General features: G+C 40.7%; 1 protein-coding gene across 1 annotated transcript in view; it reads right to left on the bottom strand.

Annotated features, from left to right (window-relative positions):
• Positions 1–25,184, bottom strand: part of SRRM4 (serine/arginine repetitive matrix 4) — a 150,410-nt gene that overhangs the window by 30,866 nt on the left and 94,360 nt on the right. Inside the window, exon 8 of the mRNA XM_044282201.1 lies at positions 20,039–20,180. Within this exon, the coding sequence (XP_044138136.1) occupies positions 20,039–20,180 (142 nt within the window). The remainder of the gene's footprint in view (positions 1–20,038; positions 20,181–25,184) is intronic.

Raw genomic sequence — 25,184 nt, 5'->3', positions numbered from 1 at the left:
AGCACGGATTCCACAGGTAACACCGATGATCCTTTTATCTTCTCTTTCCCTTTCCTTGGCAATATCTCAGGACATTTTTTTACCATTTAACTACACTAGGTTGTATAATAATCCCATTATGCTCCAGCCTGTATTTTGAACAGTTTTGTTTATCTGATCCGATCCAATCCCCTTGAGGCCCTCTATACCTCCCCTCTGTATTAATTTGTTCCATACCTCCCCTCTGTATTCAATTGTTCCATAGCCTAGATTGCTCTCAGTTCCTCATACAGACTGCAGTGGTTTCATTTTGAGCATTCATATATCTCCTTGGACGGTGGTCCTTTCCCCCCCATTCTCACCAAAACTCATATTCTTACCTTCACTTCTTTGTATCTTCCAAATTTGATCGCCTGGACCAGTCCTCCTTCATCTCATATAGATTTTCAACTATTCAATCATGCACTTTATATATACCTCAAACTTCACATTTTAGGCGCATGTTTTATATTTTATTTTAATCATGTACTATTTATCATTTAGTCACATCATTATTGTTGTTATTGATATGAGCCCAATGGGCACTGCATGAACCACATGTTTGATAGCTGTCCCACACGCTGCTTGCGCTGTTTGCTGTATGTTTACTTGTGGACTGTGTTTGACTATATTATTTTATCTATAGTACTTTTAAATCCTTTTAAAAATGTTCTAACGATTTATTATCTTTTATTGTATCGACAAATTTTATTATACATTTTTTTGTATCTATATGCTTTTCATTGTTGTATGTAATTTTTTAGCTACATTGTGTTTTTTTTAGAGAAAGGAGTAAATTGTTTATGTACAAACCTTCTTTCCTCCAGGCACATAGGATGTCCCCTCGTCACAGTCCTGGGGATAAATAGATGATGGGAGAGATCTCTGTACTGACCCCTGATATATTTATACATAGTAATTAGATCTCCCCTCATTTGTCTTTTTTCTAAAGTAAATAACCCTAATGTTGATAATCTTTCATGGTACTGTAGTCCCCCATTCCAGTTATTACTTTAGTTGCCCTCCTCTGTACCTGCTCCATCTCTGCTATGTCTGTCTTGTTCACAGGAGCCCAGAACTGTACACAGTACTCCATGTGTGGTCTGACTAGTGATTTGTAAAGTGGTAGGACTATGTTCTCATCATGGGCATCTACAGTGAGGAACAAAAGTATTTGAACACCCTGCGATTTTGCAAATCCCCCCACTTAGAAATCATGGAGGGGTCTGAAATTCACATTGTAGGTGTATTCCCATTCTGACAGACAGAATAAAAAAATAAAAAAAGTATTTGAACACCTAAGAATATCAGTGTTAATATTTGATACAGAAACCTTTGTTTGCAATTACAGAGGTCAAACATTTCCTGGAGTTCTTGATCAGGTTTGCACACACTGCAACAGGGATTTTGGCCCACTCCTCCACACAGATCTCCTCTATCAGGTTTCGGGGCTGTCGCTGAGCAACATGGAGTTTCAGCTCCCTCCAAAGATGTTCTATTGGATTTAGGTCTGGAGACTGGCTGGGCCACTCCAGAATCTTGATCTGCTTCTTACGGAGCCACTCCTTGGTTATCCTGGCTCTGTGCTTTGGGTTGTTGTCATGTTGGAAGACCCAGCTACGACCCATCTTCAATGCTCTGACTGAAGGAAAGGAGGTTGTTGCTCACAATCTCACAATAAATGGCCCCATTCATCCTCTGCTTAATACAGTGCAGCTGTCCTGTCCCCTTTGCAGAAAAGCACCGCCAAAGCATGATGCTACCACCCCCATGCTTCACAGTTGGGATGCAAATCATGCTTATTTTTCCTCCAAACACGACAAGTGAAGTTTAGACCAAAAAGTTCTACTTTGGTCTCATCTGACCACATGACTTTCTCCCATGCATCTTCTGGATTATCCAAATGGTCATTGGCAAACTTCAAATGGGCCTGGACATGTGATGACTTGAGCAGGGGAACATTCCGTGCAATGCATAATTTGAAACCATGACGGCGTAGTGTTCTACCGACAGTGACCTTTGAAACTGTGGTCCCAGCTCTCTTCATGTCATTGACCAGCTCCTCCTTTGTAGTTCTGAGCTGATTCCTCACCTTTTTTTTATCATCATGATACCCCACGAGGTGAGATCTTGCATGGAGCCCCAGTCCGATAGAGACTGACAGTCGTCTTTAGCCGCTTCCATTTTCTAACACTTGCTCAAACAGTTGATCTATTTTCACCAACCTGCTTGGAAATTGCACAGCAGGCCTTTCCAGCCTCGTGAATGTCCACAATTTTGTCTCTGGTGTCTTTTGACAGCTCTTTGGTCTTGCCCATGGTAGTAGTTGGCATCTGACTGACTATGGGGTGGACAGGTGTCTTTAAACAGCTCTGACAGATGCTAATAAGTTAGATTAATGAGTGGAGTAGAGGTGGACTTTTTAAAGGCACAGTGACAGGTCTTTGAGATCCAGAATTCTTGCTGTTTCTCAGGTGTTCATATACTTATGTTCAGCAGTGCAAGACAAATAAATTCTTTGAAAATCATACAATGTGATTTCCTGAATTTTCTGAAGTGGGAGAACTTGCAAAATCACAGGGTGTTAAAATACTTCTGTTCCTCACTGTATGCCACTTTTGAAGCAATCCATAATCTTATTGGCCTTGGCAGCAGCTGCCTGACACTGGTTTCTACAGTTTTTAGTTTGCTGTTCACTAAAGTTCCTAGGTCCTTTTACATGTCAGGGTTACCCAGTGTTTTACCATTTAGTATGTACTAGTGACTTGCATTATTCCTTCCCATGTGTATAACCTTACATTTGTCAGTGTTAAACCTCATCTGCCACTTCTCTGCCCAAGCCTCCAATCTATCCAGATCCCTCTGTAGCAGTATACTGTCCTCTTCCATGTTAATTACTTTGCACAGTTTAGTGTTATCTGAGTCTAACTATTTCCCTAACCTTCATTATTTATTATTTTCTGATATTTTTGTTACAAAAGTATTTTTCTTTATTTATTTGTGGGTTATTTTAATTGAACAAGAATAAAGGCTATGTTTTAAATGGTGGCAATCTGTGAGTACTTGTCTGTTTAGGCACCATTTATGTGGATCAAACCCTCTGGCAGATTATTGTCTTAGCTCTGAAAATGCTCTGAGAAGTCAGCTACCTTACCTAGCTATAATGAGTGGTAGATAGGGACGTTAATCTTGCTGCATAACAAGCTCAGCATCATAGTGCAATGTTTTATCTCAGTAGCTCGATCCTCTTGAGAACAGTGCTGATATGCAATTGGTCTTACAAGTCCCGCTGAGAAGGCTCGAATAACTGTTTGCTTTCCCCATATTTATGTGTCACTTTTAATAGTGGTGTATTTAAATCTGTGCCATGACTTGAAATCTGCTCAAGGTCACAGTAATTACAAGCTTCCTACACGGCAGCAGAAAGTCACAATTAGTGTGATGTTCGATAAACACAGCCTTCAAATGATTGCTGCAACCCTGGAAGGTTGCAGTGATTAAACCAAACAAATGAATGTAGAGAGCAAATCACACAAAGCTGCCTCTCTATTAGAGGAAAAAACCAAGCTCCCGTTAGCTGAAGTAATGTACTCCCCGGTATTTCCAATATACCTTCAAAGCTTTTTGCAATAACAGGAGGATAACAGTGGGAAATTCATAGCTGTGTCCTTTCCGGCACATCCATGGGCTAACTGAATGGGAATAAATTTAGCATCAAGAGACACCCTCATGTGTTAAGTGACATCAGATAGTCAGTTAGCAATAGGGTTAAATAATACGATGTCATCACGCACTGTGCAAGATTTTGCGCGAGATCTTCATTTAAGATGGTCGGGGTGGTCTCTTCATACTCCAATGGATAAAGTGATTATTATTATATTTTTTCTAACCGATTAACTCCTGAAAGCCCTACCTTTTTATCTCAGATGCTGTGTTCAGTGATAAACGCGGCATCTGAGGGGTTCAACGATGGGGGCAGCGCAATCGCTGTTCTCAATCATTGCTCCTGCTACTTACAAGGAAACGCGCTTCATGACTAAATAATTAGTCACAAAGAGAATTTCTTTGTGAAATTCGTCGAAGCAGCCGCATCAACGTTTTCATAACTTCGCTCACCTCTAGTCCTCTGTAACAATTATGTCAATCTAATGGAACCCCTGTATTTTCAATATAAAACAATTGTAAAAAAAAATGCAAAGTATCTTTGGAATTCTAAAAAAAAAAAGTTGCACAGAAGTAAAAACAGTAGAAAGGCTGCTTGCTTTGATACATGGCAATATTTATAAACTACATAAAGAGATCGATGTTTCTGCTCATATCTACTGTAATATTCCTCTAAGAAGAGACACAAACAGTGATTATGACGGTTGCAGGCTAATTGCAACCAGAGACTGGTTATGGGACTAATGAACATGGATCTAGAATGATGGCTGGCTGGCTTTACTGATTCTTGATGACAGAATATGAATACTGTGCTATCAAAACTAAAAGGAAAACATCTTTGGAGCCACATGTCTGCGCGCTCCACACTATTACCACCTGCTGCAGTTTTTCTGTTTGTCCCTGAATCATTCCTAGATTGTTTCTGTGGTTTATGCGTTGTACAATGTATGACTGTACATCTTCCAAAACCTCTGAAACCATGGAATCAGCAGTCAGTGCTCCATACATGTACAGTGACGTTCCACCACTGGAGCCCTCTATGGGTGAGGGAACTTCATGATAGATATAGCAGTAATATTAGAGGTCATCTGTTAGCACATAGTATTTAATGAAGAGCATGGTCAGGTTCCTTCTGTTCTGCTGATTCAAACTTTCTACCCCCCTCCAGGTCTGTGCCTCCATTGCAGAGAAATAACCTCCATTCAGATATGTGTAACACCCCAGAGTGGTGTTACTACTACTGCACCCTGCTACTATTTCTAAGGGGCTAACAAAATGTCATCTTATGTATTTTGTTCAGATCCTCCACAATGTGCATTTCTTATATCTTTATGCAATTGTTCATATGTAATGTGCCTGGTTCACCAGCAGGTGGCAGCATTTCTGGCAGAGCTATCTTAGACAGAATGGAACTCACCATTCCATTCTCCCCCCTTTTGGGCAGAAGTGGACGAGTCCTGCTTGCTACCAGAAGGAGGTGGGGCAGTTCTGATTTGTTCTGGTCGAGACTCCATGTTGGAGCTGCCAGGATTCTAACCAATTATTTGGCTGAACATAAGTCAGACTATAAGAGTGAAGTGCAGCATAAAGAGGAAACAAACACACCAAATTAGCTTGTCAGTACAGCACTGTGAAAGAAAGATATAGCAGAGTTGAGTCTGCCTGCCAGTTTAATGCTAAAGCCTGCTGGAACCAAGACAAAGCCTGAAACAGTTTGGAGAAACGTGTATTCAAGTAAATCTGCCATTGAACTTCATCTCAAGGTCTGGACTCAAGTTATTTCTTCAAATCCCTCAATTATTCCCCCTATTTATTGCTTCAGAGCCAAAGCCTGGGGTCCAGCCGTGTCCAGGTAGGAGCACCATGACAAACATAAAGAGACATTTTAGGCCACAACATACCACTCGGCATTTCCTACACTTGGGTCGTGATATAGAGAGGGCCCTGGGGGGTGGCGCCTGTTGCATATGCTCTTTGGTGCAACAAGGACAGCACCTTTGCACCTCAATGCACCAAATTCTCTGCTCTGTATTGTGGATAGCATGCCCCCCACACCCACGGTGATGTAATCTAGCCTGGCCCCGTGTTCTTGCGCTTGCTCTGTCACTTAGAGAATTGGCACACATTCATTACAGCCCTGGGGCTTGACAGGGGTGAAGTACTCTTCAGCTCTGTCAAGCTCCTGGGCTGTAGTGTGCATGCGCCAATTCCTGAAGCGACAGCACACACGTGAGAACAGGGGGCCAGGCGAGATTATGTCAGCCTGGCCCTGTTACTTACAGCTATTGGGGAAGTGCTATCCACAATACAGGGAAGAACTTTTGGCGTGACAAGGTGCAAGGGTGCCACCCTTGTTGCACTAAAAAAAAGAGCTAATTTTCATATAAAAATAGACGTGATTTCTCTGCAGCGGAGGCACAGATCTGGATGGGGGCAGAAATGTTTGAATTAGCAAAAGGAATTTGACAGTGCTCTTCGGTTAATACCGAGGTACGCGCTGACAGATGCCCTTTAAGTTATTATTGGAATTACTTCCAGGCATTTCGATGACGGCCCCTGTTGTACTGCAGAGAATTCCAGATCCCTAACTGTTGACATGCAGATGCCATTTATTAGGATACAGGCACCATTTACCCATATCACCTATCCGTCAGGTAAATTTAATGCCACTGGTTAGAAACGTGCATTTCCCAGTAGTCATTTGCATCAAGTTGTCAGGCAGGGAGCCATGAGCCCACTAACAGGAAGAAGGGGAGGCAGAATTCGTGCTATTTTCCTTTCCTATCCTTTACACGTCAGCTTTGGAAATTAGCAATGTATAATGTAATGGAAAAATCAATCCAGCCAGCAAAGGAGGCAATATGGACAGTCACAATCCTTTAGTAATTGGCTTGTATTAACTTCCTCTACATAATAAATGCTATTTGCTGAAGTGAGAAAACCCCTTTAAGTGCACTGAGGATGGGTCCAGGTAACTGTGTGCACCCTTGCCCCTCCTGCTTCCTCTGCCAGCTCCTCCCTCTCCTTGTCTGACCTGGTCCTGTCAATGTAAAAGGAGAGGGAGAAGCTGGCAGAGGAAGCAGAAGGAGCAAGGGTGAACATAGCAGCTTGGGTGGGCAATGGATTGTTAAATTACAGATATCACTATATTTAGCTGAGCTGGTCCTATAAGGCATGGTGTTTGATTTACCAGTGAATTTCTTGGTGACAGATTATTTTTAGATAAGGCAAATGGCAAAGATAAGTGTGTGTCTACACACTTGATTACTGCAAACTGATCGAAGTGATCGACGCTGGTCCCATAGAAATGAATAGACATCTAATCAATCATGGTGAGCTGTTTTCAGAAAGACACACTGATGAGCCCTAAGAACACAAATCCTCATTTATCAAAACCCCAAACGTGTTACCTGAAATCTTCTTAAAATGTTTTGGCAGCTTGGCTTCTATAGGTGAACTAAGTTAAGAGCACTTGTTACATCTGCAGAAGCCATGCAGCTAAATATTGCATTGCAAACCCATACGGTAAAATACTTGCAGTTTTGACAAGCCGTAATAGGTCGCATGGCAAAAACATGGTGCTCTTCGGCATGTGAAAAAACTTTTAGGCTTTGTTCGCACTGTATAATATACAGTATGTGCAGGGAAATGTGCTGGTGCATGTGCAGAACAAATGTGTTGGGACTTTGGGGTGGTATATGTCTGTATCCTTTTTTATTTCACCTACTGCACGTTTTTAACATTAAACATGAGGTGAATTGGCCTTCTATACCTTTGGCCTGATTTAGGAATGCTATAAAGGTGTAAACATGATACAATAAAATGACAAGCAATATAATAAACAGAAAGATAGAATGGAAAGAAAAAAGTAAGCAAAAGGCCCCCATTTGCAGTAAGCAAAGTAGAGGCAGAGAAACAGAAAATAAAGTATACAGATATTTCCGGTATAGGTTCATTAATCGAATGCTTTCTTTTTAATTTCCCCTATAAGTCCAGATTTAGCAGGCGCCTTTCTCTAATAAAATCCCTAACATCTGTCAGGAATCAGCGACTTACCAAGCGGGAACTCCTCCTTTAGTAGGTAAGGTGTAAGAAAAAGGTAACATAATTCCATCATTACATATTACAGGTCAGCAAAAACAAACATTCACTCTCCCTGACAACTGACTACTCCTGGAATATGTGCTATTGGAACGACTGATGGACAGAGATCATGTCGTGGGTACCTTGAGTGTAATATCTTAAATTGCACTTTTCTGTAATCTGATCAAAACCACAAATAAATAGTACAAGAAATCGAAGAGAAACATTGGATGCAACAAAATTAGAGAGACTTAGCTTTTAGAGAATTTGATCTTTCAAACTTAAAGGGATTGTCCCACAAAAACTATTCTACAATTTTTCAAACCAGCACCTGGATCTGAGTACTTTTGTAATCCTATGTAATGTAAAATGTATGGTCACTGAGTTATTCAATAAAATGTATCTGTATAGCGCCACCTGCTGTTTCCTCCCCTTATTTATCTGTGTACCTCAGTAACCTTGATGAGGTGAATGGACATGCTCAGTTCCATTCTTCAATTGCCGCCAGCCATATCTACTGTTGGTTTTGCTGTGATAGTTACAGGGAGAGAGTTGAAGCAGAAAGTACATGCCCCCTGAGAAAGGACACACACCCTTAGAAAGGACATGCCCAGGAGCTGCCAGCTTAAAATAAATCTAGCAGAGCAATTAGAGAAATGAATGGGGAGCTCTGGATCTACTGTATGTGAAGCACAGAGCTGGTTCTAGCTTTATCAGAAATACTTTGGAGCTAACCTTGAGCACTGTTATTGGAGTACCTTTTAGCACTTTTATTTGTGTACTGTATGGTGGTATTATTTGGGAACCTTTTAGTCATTTTACACAGGTTCTTGGTCAGATCACTACAGCACACTGTATGTACATTCTGTCCAAAAATATTATTTTCTTCTTATAAATCTGTCATTTATACTATGCCTACTGTCTCCAGAAAGAAGGCATTACAACTTTGGGATTAATAACATCAGGTTTTTGGTGTAAAAGTCGCCAGATTTGACAAATGATATTTTGTTCAAAGTTTTGCAACTGCTCTCAATATATATATATATTTTTAAGTAGCTGGGGCTTAAAGTCTATGCACACCTTCTGAGGCATTTTCTATGATTGCAGTTTACTCATTTTGGGCTAAAAATAATTTTCCAATTGGTGTTTATTAAAAACATTCAGTCATTTCTGATATACAAGTGTTAACAAATCAGTCTGTTTGCAAGCTGTGACTATCTGTTTTCTTGTAGCGCTTTTATCTCTGATCTCCTCACCTGATAAAGACTTACTTGAGTCATATTCTTGGTGGTAGGATAGGATTTGAGCTATAATGAGTGTTTATGAGGTCAGGAGATCAGAGATAAAAGCTATACATGCTATACATTCACAGCTTGCAAACAGACTGATTTTGCAACCCTTGTATGTCTGAAACGGCTGAAAATTTTTAACAAAAACCAACTGAAAAAAATATATATTTAGCCATAATACGTAAAACGCAATCATAAAAAATGCCCCCAAAGTTGTACATAGCCTTTAAAAGAAGGGAGGGGCCACTGTGGCCCAACACATTTACAATCATTTATACCAGAGTAGATTTCAGTTTCTTGTGCATGGACAACAGAATAAGTAGCAAAGTTATTAGTAAGTGTAGGCCTCTTCTTATAGTAGTCAGATCTTCTGTGAAGCTGGCATTTTGCTTTAGTAAATGAGCCTCAAAGTGTTTTTGTGCCCTTTCCTGAGCAGACTTGACAACACCCCAATGGACAATGAATATTCCCAGTGCATTTTGCTTTTGATTCTCGATTTGAAGGGACTCAGTCACCACAATTTTGGACTATTATCTACAGTAATACATGAGTAGAACTGCAGATAAGGAAGCCAGATCCCTATTTTTTATTTTCCTACTGCTCCCCGTTCCCCCACTGTCAGCGTTCAGATCTGTACCGAAATACACAGTCAGGACTGCTGAGCTGATTAACGTAATGGAAAGGACGCCTGTGCCCACGCAGAGCAGTCCTGGCAATGTATTTTAATGCAGTTCTGAGTGCTGACAGCAGGGGAATGGGGCAGTAAGAAAATAAAAAATAATAATCTGTACTCCATATCTGCAGTACTACACATTTATCACTGTAGATAATGGTTCAAAATGGGGCTGACACTTTCCCTTTAAGTTTAGTGTCCCTTGAATACAAAGATAAGTAGGCTGGAGTTATTACTTGCCTTAATCTACAAGGCAGGGTATAATTACAATACACATCTAGAATATTATATTATTGAATGACATAATTAATTTCAATGTTTCAAATGTACACTGGTGACTAATTAATATTTCAGTTTATTAAAAACACTCTCAGCAGGAGAGATAGCATTGAGAACGGTTTGTACTCATCAGTAATGGCAGCACAAATATTACAATTAGTATTCAAGGTGCCGCTTCACTACTCATAATTCAACATGTCTTCTTCCCCCTCCCTCCATAAAACAATGCATAGTTCTGTGTTCAGGTATTCGGTCTGAGTGAGGTTCATCTGGCTTGAGGGAAATGGCAGATAATGAGTTTTCCAACCGCAGGTAATTAGAAATGAATCAGACTTTAAAGAGCCATCTGTTCAGGCAAGTTTTTCTATACAAAACAGCCCTTGGCAATAAGTGGTGGATTTCCTAAATAAAAAATGTTTTGGCACACGAAATACCAGAACTATCTCAAAATATCCAATAAAAAGGCAGTTTATGAAATTGCTTTTTATCTGGTCTTTATAGAAATCCTCCAGCTGTATCACATATATTAAGGTTGTTTGGGGGAATGTAGCCATTATCGGTAGCCCTTGCTATTATCCGTGTTATATTGAATACACTGTAGCATTACATGGCTGAATTTCTTGTCATAGTCACTCCGCAACCCAGACAAAGTGGTCAGTTTCCTATGGAATATAACAGATGGTGCGCAGGCTGCGCTCATAGATGTCCGGTCTTCCATCCTATCCAATCAGAGCTGCAGACAATATTTTAGGGAATCTGTCACCACAATTCTGGACTATTATCTGCAGTAATACATGAGTAGAACTGCAGATAAGGAGTCCAGATCACTATTTATTTATTTTTTTTCCTACTGCTCCTGTAACCCCTTAAAGTTAAAATTGAAATACACAGGACTGCTGCACTGCACTAATATAATGGAGAGGACTTATGTGCGCATGCACAGCAGTCCTGACAATGTATTTCAACGCCGATCTAAGCGCTGATGACAGATTCCCTTTAAATATTGACTGCACCAGAACAGTAGAAAGTAGATTATTGGCCCTGGTTGGTTGGAAACATCTAATTTACTAGATAAATGTCAAAATGGTATGTCTTTCTTAATATTCTTTTACCTTTAAAACCCCTTAAAGCTGGCCCATTACCCTGGTATAGTGCACAAGGATAGACGCATTCAAATGTTAAGTGCTGGATGGGGGTGAAAAGCATTGACCTTCTTATGTACTGAATTTTTCATTGTTAAATGCATATTATAATTGACTTTAAAAATGAAAGCCGAGCTGGTAACTGCAGTATTTAGGGCTCTTTCACACTTGCGTTTTTGTCTTCCGGCATAGAGTTCCGTCGTCAGGGCTCTATGCCGGAAGAATCCTGATCAGGATTATCCTAATGCATTCTGAATGGAGTGAAATCCGTTCAGGATGCATCAGGATGTCTTCAGTTCCGGAACGGAACGTTTTTTGGCCGGAGAAAATACCGCAGCATGCTGCGCTTTTTGCTCCGGCCAAAAATCCTAAAGACTTGCCGCAAGGCCTGATCCGGAATGAATGCCCATTGAAAGGCATTGATCCGGATCCGGCCTTAAGCTAAACGTCGTTTCGGCGCATTGCCGGATCCGACGTTTAGCTTTTTCTGAATGGTTACCATGGCTGCCGGGACGCTAAAGTCCTGGCAGCCATGGTAAAGTGTAGTGGGGAGTGGGGGAGCAGCATATTTACCGTCCGTGCGGCTCCCGGGGCGCTCCAGAGTGACGTCAGGGCGCCCCACGCACATGGATGACGTGATCGTATGGCACGTCATCCATGCGCATGGGGCGCTCTGACGTCACTCTGGAGCGCCCCGGGAGCCGCGCGGACTGTAAGTATACCGCTCCCCCGCTCCCCACTACTACTATAGCAACCAGGACTTTAATAGCGTCCTGGCTGCCATAGCAACACTAAACGCATTTTGAAGACGGATCCGTCTTCAAATGCTTTCAGTACACTTGCGTTTTTCCGGATCCGGCGTGTAATTCCGGCAAGTGGAGTACACGCCGGATCCGGACAACGCATATGTGAAAGAGGCCTTAGTGATTTATGCTAATGCAGGATTTATGGTTACTTCTGTACTTTGTACTTTATCAGATAACACAAGTTGACCCCCCCCCCCGACAGGAACTTTGACAGACAGCATCATAGTCAACGGGGTCTGTCAGGAGCCATTGGTGTCCAAAATATGTGTCATCAATAAATTACCTATTTGTTGAAATCACGTTTTTATGATTTAACATATTTCTTAAGAATTTTTGGTGGATATTTTTAATTTTTCATGTTATTATCTATATTTAAACAAAAAACATAAAATCCTGCAGTTTCCGCACTGGCCACTAAGCCTAATAATAGGCACCACTTCTTGGTCTGTACAGATCACTTTACTGTAGTCACCTGCTTATCTATCAATTCAATCCTGCCTGTAATGATATCACCTCAGTGTATAGATAAAATACGATCCACCATTCACAGTAGGTGATTGTCAAAGCTTATCTATTATTTCCTTGTATAATGTCCTCTGCAAAGGTCACAGAGCATGCCTAGAAAACTCTCCCATAGAAGTCAATGAAGTGTCATCCTGACCATTATGTCTATGGATGGTTGGGCTGCAATAAAGGAATTTTCTTAATTTTCTTAAAATATAAAGAGTTTAGACAAAAAGGATATGTGTTACTATCTGGTTGGTGAAACATTTCCTTTAGGAAACACGATTCACTCAAGTGCCACAGACCCATCATTTTAGCAGTTGTTAATTAGCTAATATATTTTTTATTACTACATATGTTCTGCCCTTTGTCCATAGATGTCTTTCATTGCTATAAAATGTGTATAATAGGAATCATCAGAAAAAATACTATTATCTTAAAGAAAGTTAGAGGACCTGATGTGGTCTGATATGTCTGGTTTGGTAACAGCATAAATTCCCCATGAAATAACAGTTCTGGAGAGTCTCATAGCTCAACATTGTGCCATTCCTCTTCTAATCCTTCTAGAAACTTCTGAATTATTTTGAATTTTCATTCCCCTTGTCAAAGGGTGTGTCGCTACACAAACAGAACCAATTGGATAATGTCAATGTGTAGGGACACACCCCAACTGGCAACACCCTGAGGCACATTCATGTATGCATTTTTAGGAGGAAGAACAGGAGAAAGAGCAGCACAATACAGAATTCTAAGAAAAATGATTTAGAGTTGACTTGTCATTTCACAAGGAATGCAAGTATTTGCTTAGACATGTCAGGTCCTCTTTAAGAAATGATATTGATAATAGTAAAGCATCAGCTTAGAGGAGTAGGGTGGACACTGACAACAAAGGGTTCCTGTGCAAGAACAGCATATGGAGCACCTGTTTCCAACCTCAAATTTGGTTATGGAACACTGCTACCCAAAGACCCCCTCATACATGGTTCACGGTTGGATGGGAATGAGTACAGTTCTTTATATGCAATATAGCAGTAAGGAGCGCTTTTATTTTTAAGTCCTGTTTGGCCCGCAGGAGCCCTGTGTCCTCCCCCCTGACCCTTGCGAGCTACCATACTTCCAATTATTATCATAAATAACACAGGGAAGGTCTAATGGCAGTATATACTAAAGCCACTGGAATCATATTACGGTACATGAGGTATACATGGATATGGCATCTGATTTAGTAGTAGAAGGTAATCATTCCCAGGCGACATTCTTTAGGTACAGTTTCGCCACCGGATCCGAATATTAAACAGTCCTTAATGCCTCTAATAAATTCCTCACATGAATAACTTGATTTAAATAGCAGTAAGGACTGCACATAACTCTGAATATATTGTGGTGTCGAAGTGACACTTACTGCGTCCTACATCTTTAGGGAATACTTGTCTGACTCCTTATAAATTATTGTAACACCGAGTCTTGGCTACGGCTACAACTGTACATAGTTTGGGCACATTATGAATGTCTTTAGGGGAGGGGGGTGTCACAGAATGAGACAGAATCCAGATATTTTAAATAATTGGTAACAGATGTCCCATTAAAACACTTGCTGACATATGACAAATAGGATGCGTGTCTCAATTCTTCATTTCTAATAAATGTGCAACTTACACGGATTCACATGCAAACTATTATTATAATTAATCATTTCCATTATCGGCCTTGGTGACTGCACTTCCAAAACTAGGGTAGGCAGATCCCAATTGATGCTTTTTTTGTATTGAGGAAACTACACAGTGCTATCTTCTTCGTAAAGATGCACTTGAAGGGGTTGTCCGAGTTCAGGGCTCAACCCAGATATAAGCTCCCCTTCGCTCTTTTACCATGTAGGAGTGAGTGGAGCATCAGAGCATTTCCTTGCCCGGATGCTCCTCTTGCCTTGCACTGCATTGTGAAGGGCAAGATCTGTTGGTTGTGAGCTGATGACATACCAGGCTTCACAACACTATGCTACGTGGAGACTTATGCCTAGCAAGGAGCCCTCCGATGTCACCGGCACAAATGGGCGGAATATAGCGCTGTTCTGGGTGGTTTTAGAGGCGGGTATCAGAGATTAGTTTGCTCATAGCAACCGTTTTTCAGAGCTTCTTTGGAAAATGAAAAGATCAATCTGATTGGTTGCTCTGGACTACTAAGCCAGTTTTCCTTACCACCAGTTTTGATCAATTTCACCCACCGTGCAATACCATTGCTCTAATCTTAATTTCATACAAATGTATCAAAATTATTTTTTACATTAAACTTAACTACATTTTAACCCAAAATGGGGTCAGAATGAGTAAAAATATTTCCACTTCCTGTTTTCCAACTCACTAGTTGAGGCAGGTCAGCAGTGATTGGCAGTGGGCAGTCCAAGCTATTTCCTGAGGTAAGCCTAGTTTCTCTTTAATGGGATTTCTTATATTTATGGTATTTATCACAGTTTATGCCATGAGTGTTAGGACATAAATGCTTAAGATTGAAAAACCCTTTTAATTCAGGAAATTATCTTACAGCAGAAAAAAAAAGATTGCTGTAACGTCTGTATCCTAGCCCTTACATTTGACACAGTATCATAAATGGTATATAGTAGATGTGGGGCCCAGGATTTCCAATGATGCCTCTAGACTCAGATCTGCCATATCCCGAGCCTGTATTCTGTTGGCTGCACCGATATTACAGCCATGTTAAACAAGTATTTCCATTGACACATTGGTTAAAGGGGTTTTCTGGGATTACTGTACAATATTGATTACCTATCCTCAGGATAGGTAATCAATATCAGATTGGTGAGGGTCCAGCATCCCTGACCATCAGCTGTTTGAAATGACCTCCTAACAGCATACCAAGAACAGCGCCTACAGACCGTGTGACCAATTATTGTGACATCACTGGCCTAGGAAGAGGTCACAGCACTCAACGGAGCTCTGCAGCCTCTTCAAATAGCTAATCGGCAGGGTTGCTGGGACACAGACCCCAATTAATCTGATATTGATGAGCTGTCCTGAAGATAGAGACTCAGAGAGTCAATATTTTTCTCCCAGAAAACTCCTTTAAAGTGGTGCGAAAAACTCTATAAACTCGTGCAACTATTGGGGTATTCAAGCTGCCAGTCACATACTCTATGGTGTTTACTGTGTCCATTACGTATGTATATATACATTGTTAGTATTCACCCTGGTGATTACACAGGTGTAGAAAAGGTATTTTATGTTAAAATATATGCATTTGCTCAGTTGGAATTTGTGATTGCAAGCTAAGCAGATGTAGAACATGACTTATTGAATAAAACATTGATACTTGCACTGTTACGATGGATGAATGCAATCGAGGCCAGATATATACGAGAAGTCACAAAAAGAACCTACATTCAATATATTTTTATCCCTACATTGATTAGCGAGACAATACCTGGCGAGAAAATAACTCCACCAGGATCTTTGAGATGGGACCCCACAACTACCAGAATAAGTAGGACTCAGGGAGGCACAAACCAGCAGTTGGTACGGACATCTGATCCGTTGAAGTGGCATTGCTTTCAGTGGTGCTTTTTAATAGATGGCTCTTCAGTCTAGTTTCTAAAGTTGTAGAATCTTGGACAATTGTTGAATTTGATTACTGGATATAAATATTTTTACTGCCTAATGATAAATGCTAGAAAGAAAACAAAAAACCTTTATTTGTAGTATGTTGATAAAACGTGGGTAGGTACCACCCAGTAATTCCTATACACTAGGCCATGGATGTCAAACTCATGGCCCTCCAGATGTTGCAAAACTACAACTCCCATCATTCCCTGATAGCTGTAGTATGCCCAGGCATGATGGGAGTTGTAGTTTTGCAACAGCTGGAGGGCCACAAGTTTGACATCCCTGCACTAGGCAAAAAAAGGGTGAAACCATAGATGTAATCCATGTGACATGGACCTTCTTCCCCCTCACTGTCCCACCACAGAACAAATGCAGTGTGATTATGATATTAAGATGGAGGGAAAGAGATCATGGTTAACCCCGTAACATTCACTGTTTTATTTTGAATATTTTTTTTTTCCTGATGTATAGGAATTTCTGGGTGGTACCTACCCACATTTTATTGAATTACTATGAATAAAGTATTTTTGCTTTCTTTTTAGCGTTTATCAATAGGCAGTGAGAATAATTTCTAAAGTTACTGAAATTTCAGACCAATGCGGAAGAGGTTCAGATGCTTCACAGGGCTTAATGTCCCCTCCACTGTAGGACCTAGCGGGGGACACTGTTATCCACTGGCATGTCTCCATTATATGTCAAGAAGCATGCGAAGGAAGAAATGTCCTCTTGTGTAAATTAAGATTGCATGCCTGGTATTATAGGGCACGGTGACATTGAATGTCAGAGTGTGGATGACAGTATAATAATAGCTAGCTCCGCATGTTGTAAGCCCTAGTAGGTAGGTTACACACTGCAGAAGGTACATAAAGGCTTCATCCTTCTAAACATTTGCCAGTAAAAGGCCTTAATGCGCACAGTGTAAGACATTGATGGTTACATAGTGTTTAATGAAATAAACCTAATGAAAGCCACTTGGTATTTCATCCAGTTAAATTTACCCTCTGGGGAATTCTTTTATAGACACAGCCTGCAATTCATTTAATCAGGGAAGAGGAAATTGATAACCCACGCTGGCATTTAAAGTGTCATTTATTTTTATCTCTCAAATCACCCCTAACTGCTATAGCGTCCTGCTTAGCATTTGAGGGGAGTAGAGGAAGACTGCTGAATATACATGTGATTCACCGGGCAGAGCGGGCGGTTGTCCTTCGAGAGATAACACTATCCAGCAGGTAAATCGCGCTGTGTGATGGCAGCATTCAGCTTTACATGGATGACGTACTTTGCTTTGACATTTTCGTTAATGGGAATTCATCAACTACATTTTTCTTACTAATTAAAACTCAGATAATGATACATATTCCTTTGGCTATTTTATTCTGTTTCTGTATATGATTATGGGTAGCAATGAGCGAATCAAAGTATTTAAAGTGAACTTCAATCCAAATTTTAGGGAAAATTTGATTTGCGGCAAAGCCGAATTTCCTCGTACTTTGTGGTAACTAATGAATTTTCCCTGAAATGGCAGCAAAAAAAAAGATCAAGATGTCTTTCGGCGACCTCTTTGAGAGGTTTTTTTAAATTATTTTTTATTTTTATTTTTTTAACTGACTAACCCGTGAAAGCCCTATATATATTTTTTAAACCTTTTATTTATTTATTTTATTTATTTTAACCGATTAACCCCTATAAGGCCTACATTTTTATCTCAGATGCCGCGATCAAAGATGAACACGACATCTGAGGGGTTCAATCGCGGGGAGGCGGCACAATTGTTATTCCCCATCATTGGGCCCGCTACTTACAAAGAAATGCACTTTGTGACAAAGTGATTCATCACAAAGCAAATTTCTTTGTGAAATTCGGTCAAGCAGTTGAATCAAAGTTTTGTAAACTTTGCTCATCTCTTATTATGGGGATAACTATTTTGCCTGAGCTGTCCTTAACAGAGTAGTAGAGCTCACACAGACCATAGGCACAAGAGACAGGAGATTTTGGTTGATGCTTATCGGAGACTTTCCATAGACATGTTCTATGACCTGTGCAGAGGTCATTGTGCAGGGACGGGGTTGATAAGCTGTTACATCACAGGATGAATCCTAGTTACCTATATTTAGGTGATATCTTCCCTTGTAATCCTGCCTGTGATGATAATGAAATGACTGCTCAAAAGTGATCTGTAGGGAGTATCAGGGCATTATTAGGCTGAGTGGCCGGTGTGAACACTGTAGGGTTTTAGAATTGTTTTTTCAAATTTAGATACTGACATGGAAAAGTAAAAAGTAAGGGCTCATTCATACGGCCGTATGCTATCCGCAAAAATGCAGATCCGTTTTTTTGCGGATTAGATGCTGACTCATTCACTTCTATGGGGCCCTCTTCTATTCCACGGTTCCGCAAAACAAATGAAACATGTCCTATACTTGTCAGTGAAAATCAGGACATGGCCCCATTGAAGTGTATGGATCCGCAAAAATACTGAATGCTATCTGTTTTTTTTATAGCATTCAGTATTTTTGCGGACAGCATACGGCCGTCTGAATGAGCCCTAAAATCAACAGATATTCTTAAAAAATTACTTTAACATAATTCCTGATTTAAACATTTTCTGATGACACATTCTCCTAAATATTGGGCCTATGACTTATCTTTTTGGTGTATCAGAACCTTTTATAAGTCCTTTAGACTATTCATACAGTTTATAGTAACATGCAACAAGCCGTGTGTAATTAAATCATCTCTACTATGAATATGCCTTATATAAAGCAATAAATGAAATCATAGTGAGTACTCCTTTTAGCAGTGTCCTGGCAATACAGCAATGGAAGTCTTTGCAGCTTCCGTATCAGCCTTCCTTATGAAAGTCTTTAATCTGTATATTTCCAGGATGCCGGTCCAGTAATAATGCTACAGTGTAGTAATGCAGTAGTGTAAAGCTGACTCTACACAGTAGATAAAATGGATTTGTAGCAACTGATTTCAGATTTCATCTTTCTATTGGGTATGTGGGTCTCCTAACTCCTAAAAATTCCCCCAGTGGTAGATATAGCAAGAAAAAAAGATCAGGCATGTTAGATTTCAGAATGCCCAGTCCTTTCTTTCCGTGGTAGATGAAGCTGGTGACAAACTCCTCTGGCAATGGCTTATTCCTCCCTATATCTAAGCCAAGTGTGCTGGAGGCAAGATTCTGGGGGAGAATTATCAAACTGGTGTAAAGTAGAACTGGCTTAGTTGCCCATAGCAACCAATGAGATTCCATCTTTCATTTTCCAAAGGAGCTGTGGAAAATGAAAGGTGTATTCTGATTGGTTGCTATGGGCAACTAAGCCAGTTCTACTTTACACCAGTTTGATAAATGTCCCCCTCTATCTACAGTATCTGTCTATCTATGAAATTCCATCAGACATTGGGGTGTGTCCTTTATATTTGGCTGGTTTTATAAAATTATTTAACCTGAGTGAAGTTTCTTGATGGCACAGTTGTGTGCTGATATAATTGTGTGGCAAATTAACTGATGCCATGGATTCTCTGTGTGGATTATACTATTGGCACAGTATAGTGTAGGGATTAGCGAACTTGTGATTTCAAGTTCGGCATACAAGGTTCAGGTTATGGATTCCACTACCACAGACCATAACTTACCCGAACCTTGTATGCCGAACTTGAAAACACAAGTTCGCTCATCCCTAGTATAGACTCATTTTATGCTATTGCAATTAGCTAAACATAGAATTGTGGAATCTTTAAAGTCAACGCCATGAGCTCTGCTTGGATCATCAATAGGTTTGTGCTTTTCAGACCCATCCAGCACCGCGTCTAAACATAGAAACATCGAATGTGTCGGCAGATAAGAACCATTTGGCCCATCTAGTCTGCCCAAACAACTGCAATACGTCCCATCCATCCTTCTAGATAACACATACATGTAATAAGGTGCTACTCTTTCAAAGTGAAAGTTTCCACTTACTGTCAACTTGGAGGAGCAGATGCTGCTCTGTGCAGACAGTGGGGTGACTTCTCTTTGCTTCTTATTTACAGACCTAGAATTGTGGTATTTGTGTTTCTTTCTCCTTGACCGATGCCGCTCTTCTTTAGATTGCTCCCTCGTTCTGAATGAGGAAAAGAAAGCATTACATTTCTGAAGAGATTGAAAGCTAGAATTAATCATAATAACCATGGAAGATGATGTTAGGCCAATAAACCTCGGCTTGTTCAGAAATGATTTTCTCTCCGCTGCTATTTTAGTGTATCCACTCACAATCTATTCTGGTTTCAATATTTTTTTTTTTACTTTAACCTGTGTAATGAAAACCTTAAAGGGAAAGTCTCATGTGTTTGATTTCATATTTATCCATTAGATGTAGGTATATAGACAAAAAAAGTCTCATTTTTTAATATTCTAGCTATTTACTTTTCATTTATCAAATCTTCATATTGGAGACACATTTTCTCCTGTATTGTCTTTGGACAGTGCAACCGGATGTGTGTGCTTTATGGCAGCTGACATAAATGGGACTCAATTGGCAAAAAACAAAAAAGATAAAATTCAGCACACCCTCTTCCAAAAGCCTGGAACTAGCATGAAAGATGCACACAAAGCCTTATCTGTGTGGATAATGTTGCTATCTCACTCTGTTTTGCCATCTCAGACAATGGGGGCATATCACTAGAATGGCACCTCTGGGACCCACACCTACAATGAGAACAGAGCGTGGAAATGAACAGAAGGAGCACTGCGTATGCGCAGCTGCCCTCCATTCATTTTTATGGGGCGCTGTCTGCCCCTTACAAATGAATGGGAGCAGGGGCCGCGCGTGCGCCGTGCGCTCCCATTTACCGCTATAGGAGCAGCGAGGAGCAGTGCTTGGTGGTGGACGGACCCTGGGAAATCTGGGTCCTCAAGCCACAGCTCTCCCCGCTCCGTTCTCGTTGTAGGTGCGGGTCCCCCCATTGTCTGAGATGGGAATACCCCTTTAAGGCCATCATCAGCGCTATCATTACTCTGCTGACACTGTCCCAGTCTACATGGCAAAGCTGACAGGCAAGCTACAGAAAACAAGATTTATCAACTCTAGTGAACAATGTGAAAACCAAAATATTTCTAAATTTTCCTTTTATACAGATAAAAAAAACAAAAAACACCAAAACATTAAAATAAAAGGAAAGATTCATCATCTCCCTTGTATTAGAAAAGTGGCGTCAAAAAACTATTTCAGCCACCTTAGCCACTTTTCATAAAGGGGGTGTGTGGCAAAGGGAAGGAAGGGGCTGTCACCAGCCACAGCAAATGTATCTACACTTACACCAGTTTTCTGGTGCAAATGAAGCTGGAAATGTACAGCAGCTCTGAGCACGGACTGCCGGAGGATAAGCTTATCTTATGAGGAGGCATGCGCAGGAAATATCAAGACCAATGTAGAAAGCTCCAGTCTTGATTAATCTCCCCCAATATCTTTAAAAAGAAAAACTGGAATATGACATTTCTTAAAAAATATTTTATATTTAAAATAACACTGTAAACGAATAAGGTTGAAAACGATACATATCATTGTCACCATTGCAGATTCCATCATTTGTTTAAATGGGAAAAATAATGCTGCATGCAATACTATTTTTATCTTCAAAGCAATGGATAGCTCAACAAAACCCAATGGACTCCATTATAAGTCAGTGGGTTCTGCTGGTCATCGCTGGTGTCTGTGGTATGACAAATCAGTGACAGCATTGAGGCTTCTGTTATAACCAGAAGCCACAAAACTGATGTGAAGAGAGCCTTATGTAATATTTTTACATTGCTGGTTCTCTGACACCTTTTGATATTTTGCCGTTGTTTAGAAAGAAATTATTTTTCCCATCCTGATTAATTATTTTATTTCTTTCCTTGACTGGCAAACCTTACTCCACAGACTTGTAAACCACCAATCATGATGGGTTCTCAATACTTTCTGTATTTAGATTTGCTGGATGGCCATTTGGACACCTCTGATCTACAGTAGGTCCTTTTCACTGGCAGATTTCTACCGAGTGCCGATGACACAAAATGTAAATCTTCACTCTTTAAAGGGGGTTGTCTCATCGAGATGGGACTTAACACCAGGTCTAGGTGGCTTGGTTTATGGAAAAAGGTGAGCAGGCCAGTGCTCCATTGCTTCTGGCCCACAAGAATTTTTCTGTTAGCCTGGAAATCTAGGGCTGGCGCTTAGCCCCACGGTGAGATGGGAAAACCCATTTAATTGCCGTTTTCATGCAGCCATCTTTTAGCATATGTAGTATTACTAATTGCTTATCTCCAGACATTTCATTGGTCGGCAGCACATCCATGTTTACACAGAGAGACAAGCTGCTGACATACAATGATTGTTGGTGCTGCATAGAAGATGTGTTCACTCAGGAATATCTGCTGCCGACAAATTTGTATGCATGCTTGTTTGCATATGTTGGCTGATCACATCACAGCCCTTGTTTCATTGGCTATGATCAGGAACAAGCACTTGCCCAAATCATTGGCCTGTGTAAAAGAACCTTTAGCTATGCATAAATCAGCTACAGTATGCCAAGAAGCCTGCATGCTGCTCTTGTGCGAGGGCTGCATGGTGCCTTTGCCTTAATATTTATCTAGGGTTCACATTTATCTAGGGTTAAAGCTAGCACAGGCTAAATATCTACTGTCTGTTTACTACCTAACAGTGTTTACAATGCCATAAGCAAAGTAGGTAATGGAACAAGGGTTTTATAATTTAGTAGTCTTATACATGGAAGATTTCTTATCCAACTGCATAGAATAAGTGACAGCTGCCAGGTAGCTGTGTGAAAGGTGTAAATGATCCTGCATGTAGAGGTCTACTGAAACATCTGGGCACACGCAGTGACAACTGTCTGTCACCTTCATAAAACACAGAAACTGTCATAGATGAGGCTGCAAATAATCGTCTCAGCACCAGTTACCTAAGCTGCTGCTTATTCTGTGACATTTCCCACAGACAACCATTACATTTAATGCATACAACAGGACTCCCAAAAAGTGAAAGGTGCACTGTTTTATAACCAACAATCATACGTGGTAGTTATTTTACCACATGTGGAAAATAATAGTATGGTAAATTCATGAAAACTGCAAATTTGGGGCTGCATTTGAGCAAATGGAGATGGGGATTTGGTCAAGATTAATGGTGTCCTCAATGCTGAGAAATACAGGCAGATGCTTCTCCATCTTTTAATACCATCAGGGAGTCGACACCGACCCCAAACATACAGCCAATGTGATTAAGAACTATCTTCACTCTAAAGAAGAACAAGGAGTCCTGGAGTGGTGATATGGCCACGCACAGAGCCCTGATCTCAACTGTAATCTGGGATTATATGAATAGACAGAAGGATTTGAGCAAGCCTACATCCATAAAAGAGCTGAGGTTAGTTTTCCAAGATGTTTGGAATAACCTCTAGGCCAATTTCCTTTAAAACCTGCATGCAAATGTACCTAGAAGAATTGATGCTGTTTTCTTGAAGGCAAAGGGTGGACACTAGGGATGAGCGAACTCGAACTGTATAGTTCGGGTTCGTACCGAATTTTGGGGTGTCCGTGACACGGACCCGAACCCGGACATTTTCGTAAAAGTCCGGGTTCGGGTTCGGTGTTCGTCGCTTTCTTGGCGCTTTTGTGACGCTTTCTTGGCGCTTTTTGAAAGGCTGCAAAGCAGCCAATCAACAAGCGTCATACTACTTGCCCCAAGAGGCCATCACAGCCATGCCTACTATTGGCATGGCTGTGATTGGCCAGAGCACCATGTGACCCAGCCTCTATTTAAGCTGGAGTCACATAGCGCCGCCCGTCACTCTGCTCTGATTAGCGTAGGGAGAGGTTGCGGCTGCGACAGTAGGGCGAGATTAGGCAGATTAACTCCTCCAAAGGACTTGATTAACTGATCGATCTGCAGCTGTGGATCATTGAGCTGCTGATCCTCAATTGCTCACTGTTTTTAGGCTGCCCAGACCGTTTGTCAGTCACATTTTTCTGGGGTGATCGGCGGCCATTTTGTGTCTTGTGGTGCGCCAGCACAAGCTGCGACCAAGTGCATTTAACCCTCAATGGTGTGGTTGTTTTTTGGCTAAAGCCTACATCAGGGTGAAGCTGTCACACCAAGTGCATTTAACCAGCAATAGTCTGTTCATTTTTTGGCCATATACAAAATCAGGGGCAAGCTGCGCCTGTCACTAAGTGCATTTAACCCTCAATGGTGTGGTTGTTTTTTGGCTAAAGCCTACATCAGGGTGAAGCTGTTCACACCAAGTGCATTTAACCAGCAATAGTCTGTTCATTTTTTGGCCATATACAAAATCAGGAGCAAGCTGCGCCTGTCACCAAGTGCATTTAACCCTCAATGGTGTGGTTGTTTTTTGGCTAAAGCCTACATCAGGGTGAAGCTGTCACACCAAGTGCATTTAACCAGCAATAGTCTGTTTATTTTTTGGCCATATCCCAGTCTAATTCCACACTAAATCCATACCGGTCACCCAGCGCCTAAATACTAGGCCTCAAATTTATATCCCGCTAAATCTGTCCTTAGTGCTGTAGCTGGGCGAGTTATTTAGTGTCCGTTCAAGCACATTTCTTTTTCTGGGTTGAAATACAATTCCCAATTTAGCAATTTCATAATTTAGTGGTTTCTGCTATATCAGAGCTATTTGAAATCTATCCCTAAAAGGGTATATAATATTCAAGGTGCACATTGGGTCATTCAGAATAACTTCACACACACCCGCTACTGTGTATTTCCAAGTCTAATTCTGGCACTAAACCCATACCTGTCACCCAGCGCCTAAATACTAGGCCTCAAATTTATATCCCGCTAAATCTGTCCCTAGTGCTGTAGCTGGGCGAGTTATTTAGTGTCCGTTCAAGCACATTTCTTGTTCTGGGTTGAAATACAATTCCCAATTTAGCAATTTCATAATTTAGTGGTTTCTGCTATATCAGAGCTATTTGAAATCTATCCCTAAAAGGGTATATAATATTCAAGGTGCACATTGGGTCATTCAGAATAACTTCACACACACCCGCTACTGTGTATTTCCAAGTCTAATTCTGGCACTAAACCCATACCTGTCACCCAGCG

The sequence above is a fragment of the Bufo gargarizans genome, chromosome 1 (genome assembly GCF_014858855.1).
Source record: "Bufo gargarizans isolate SCDJY-AF-19 chromosome 1, ASM1485885v1, whole genome shotgun sequence".
NCBI lineage: Eukaryota > Metazoa > Chordata > Amphibia > Anura > Bufonidae > Bufo > Bufo gargarizans.
This window is presented reverse-complemented; position numbering and strand designations above follow the sequence as displayed.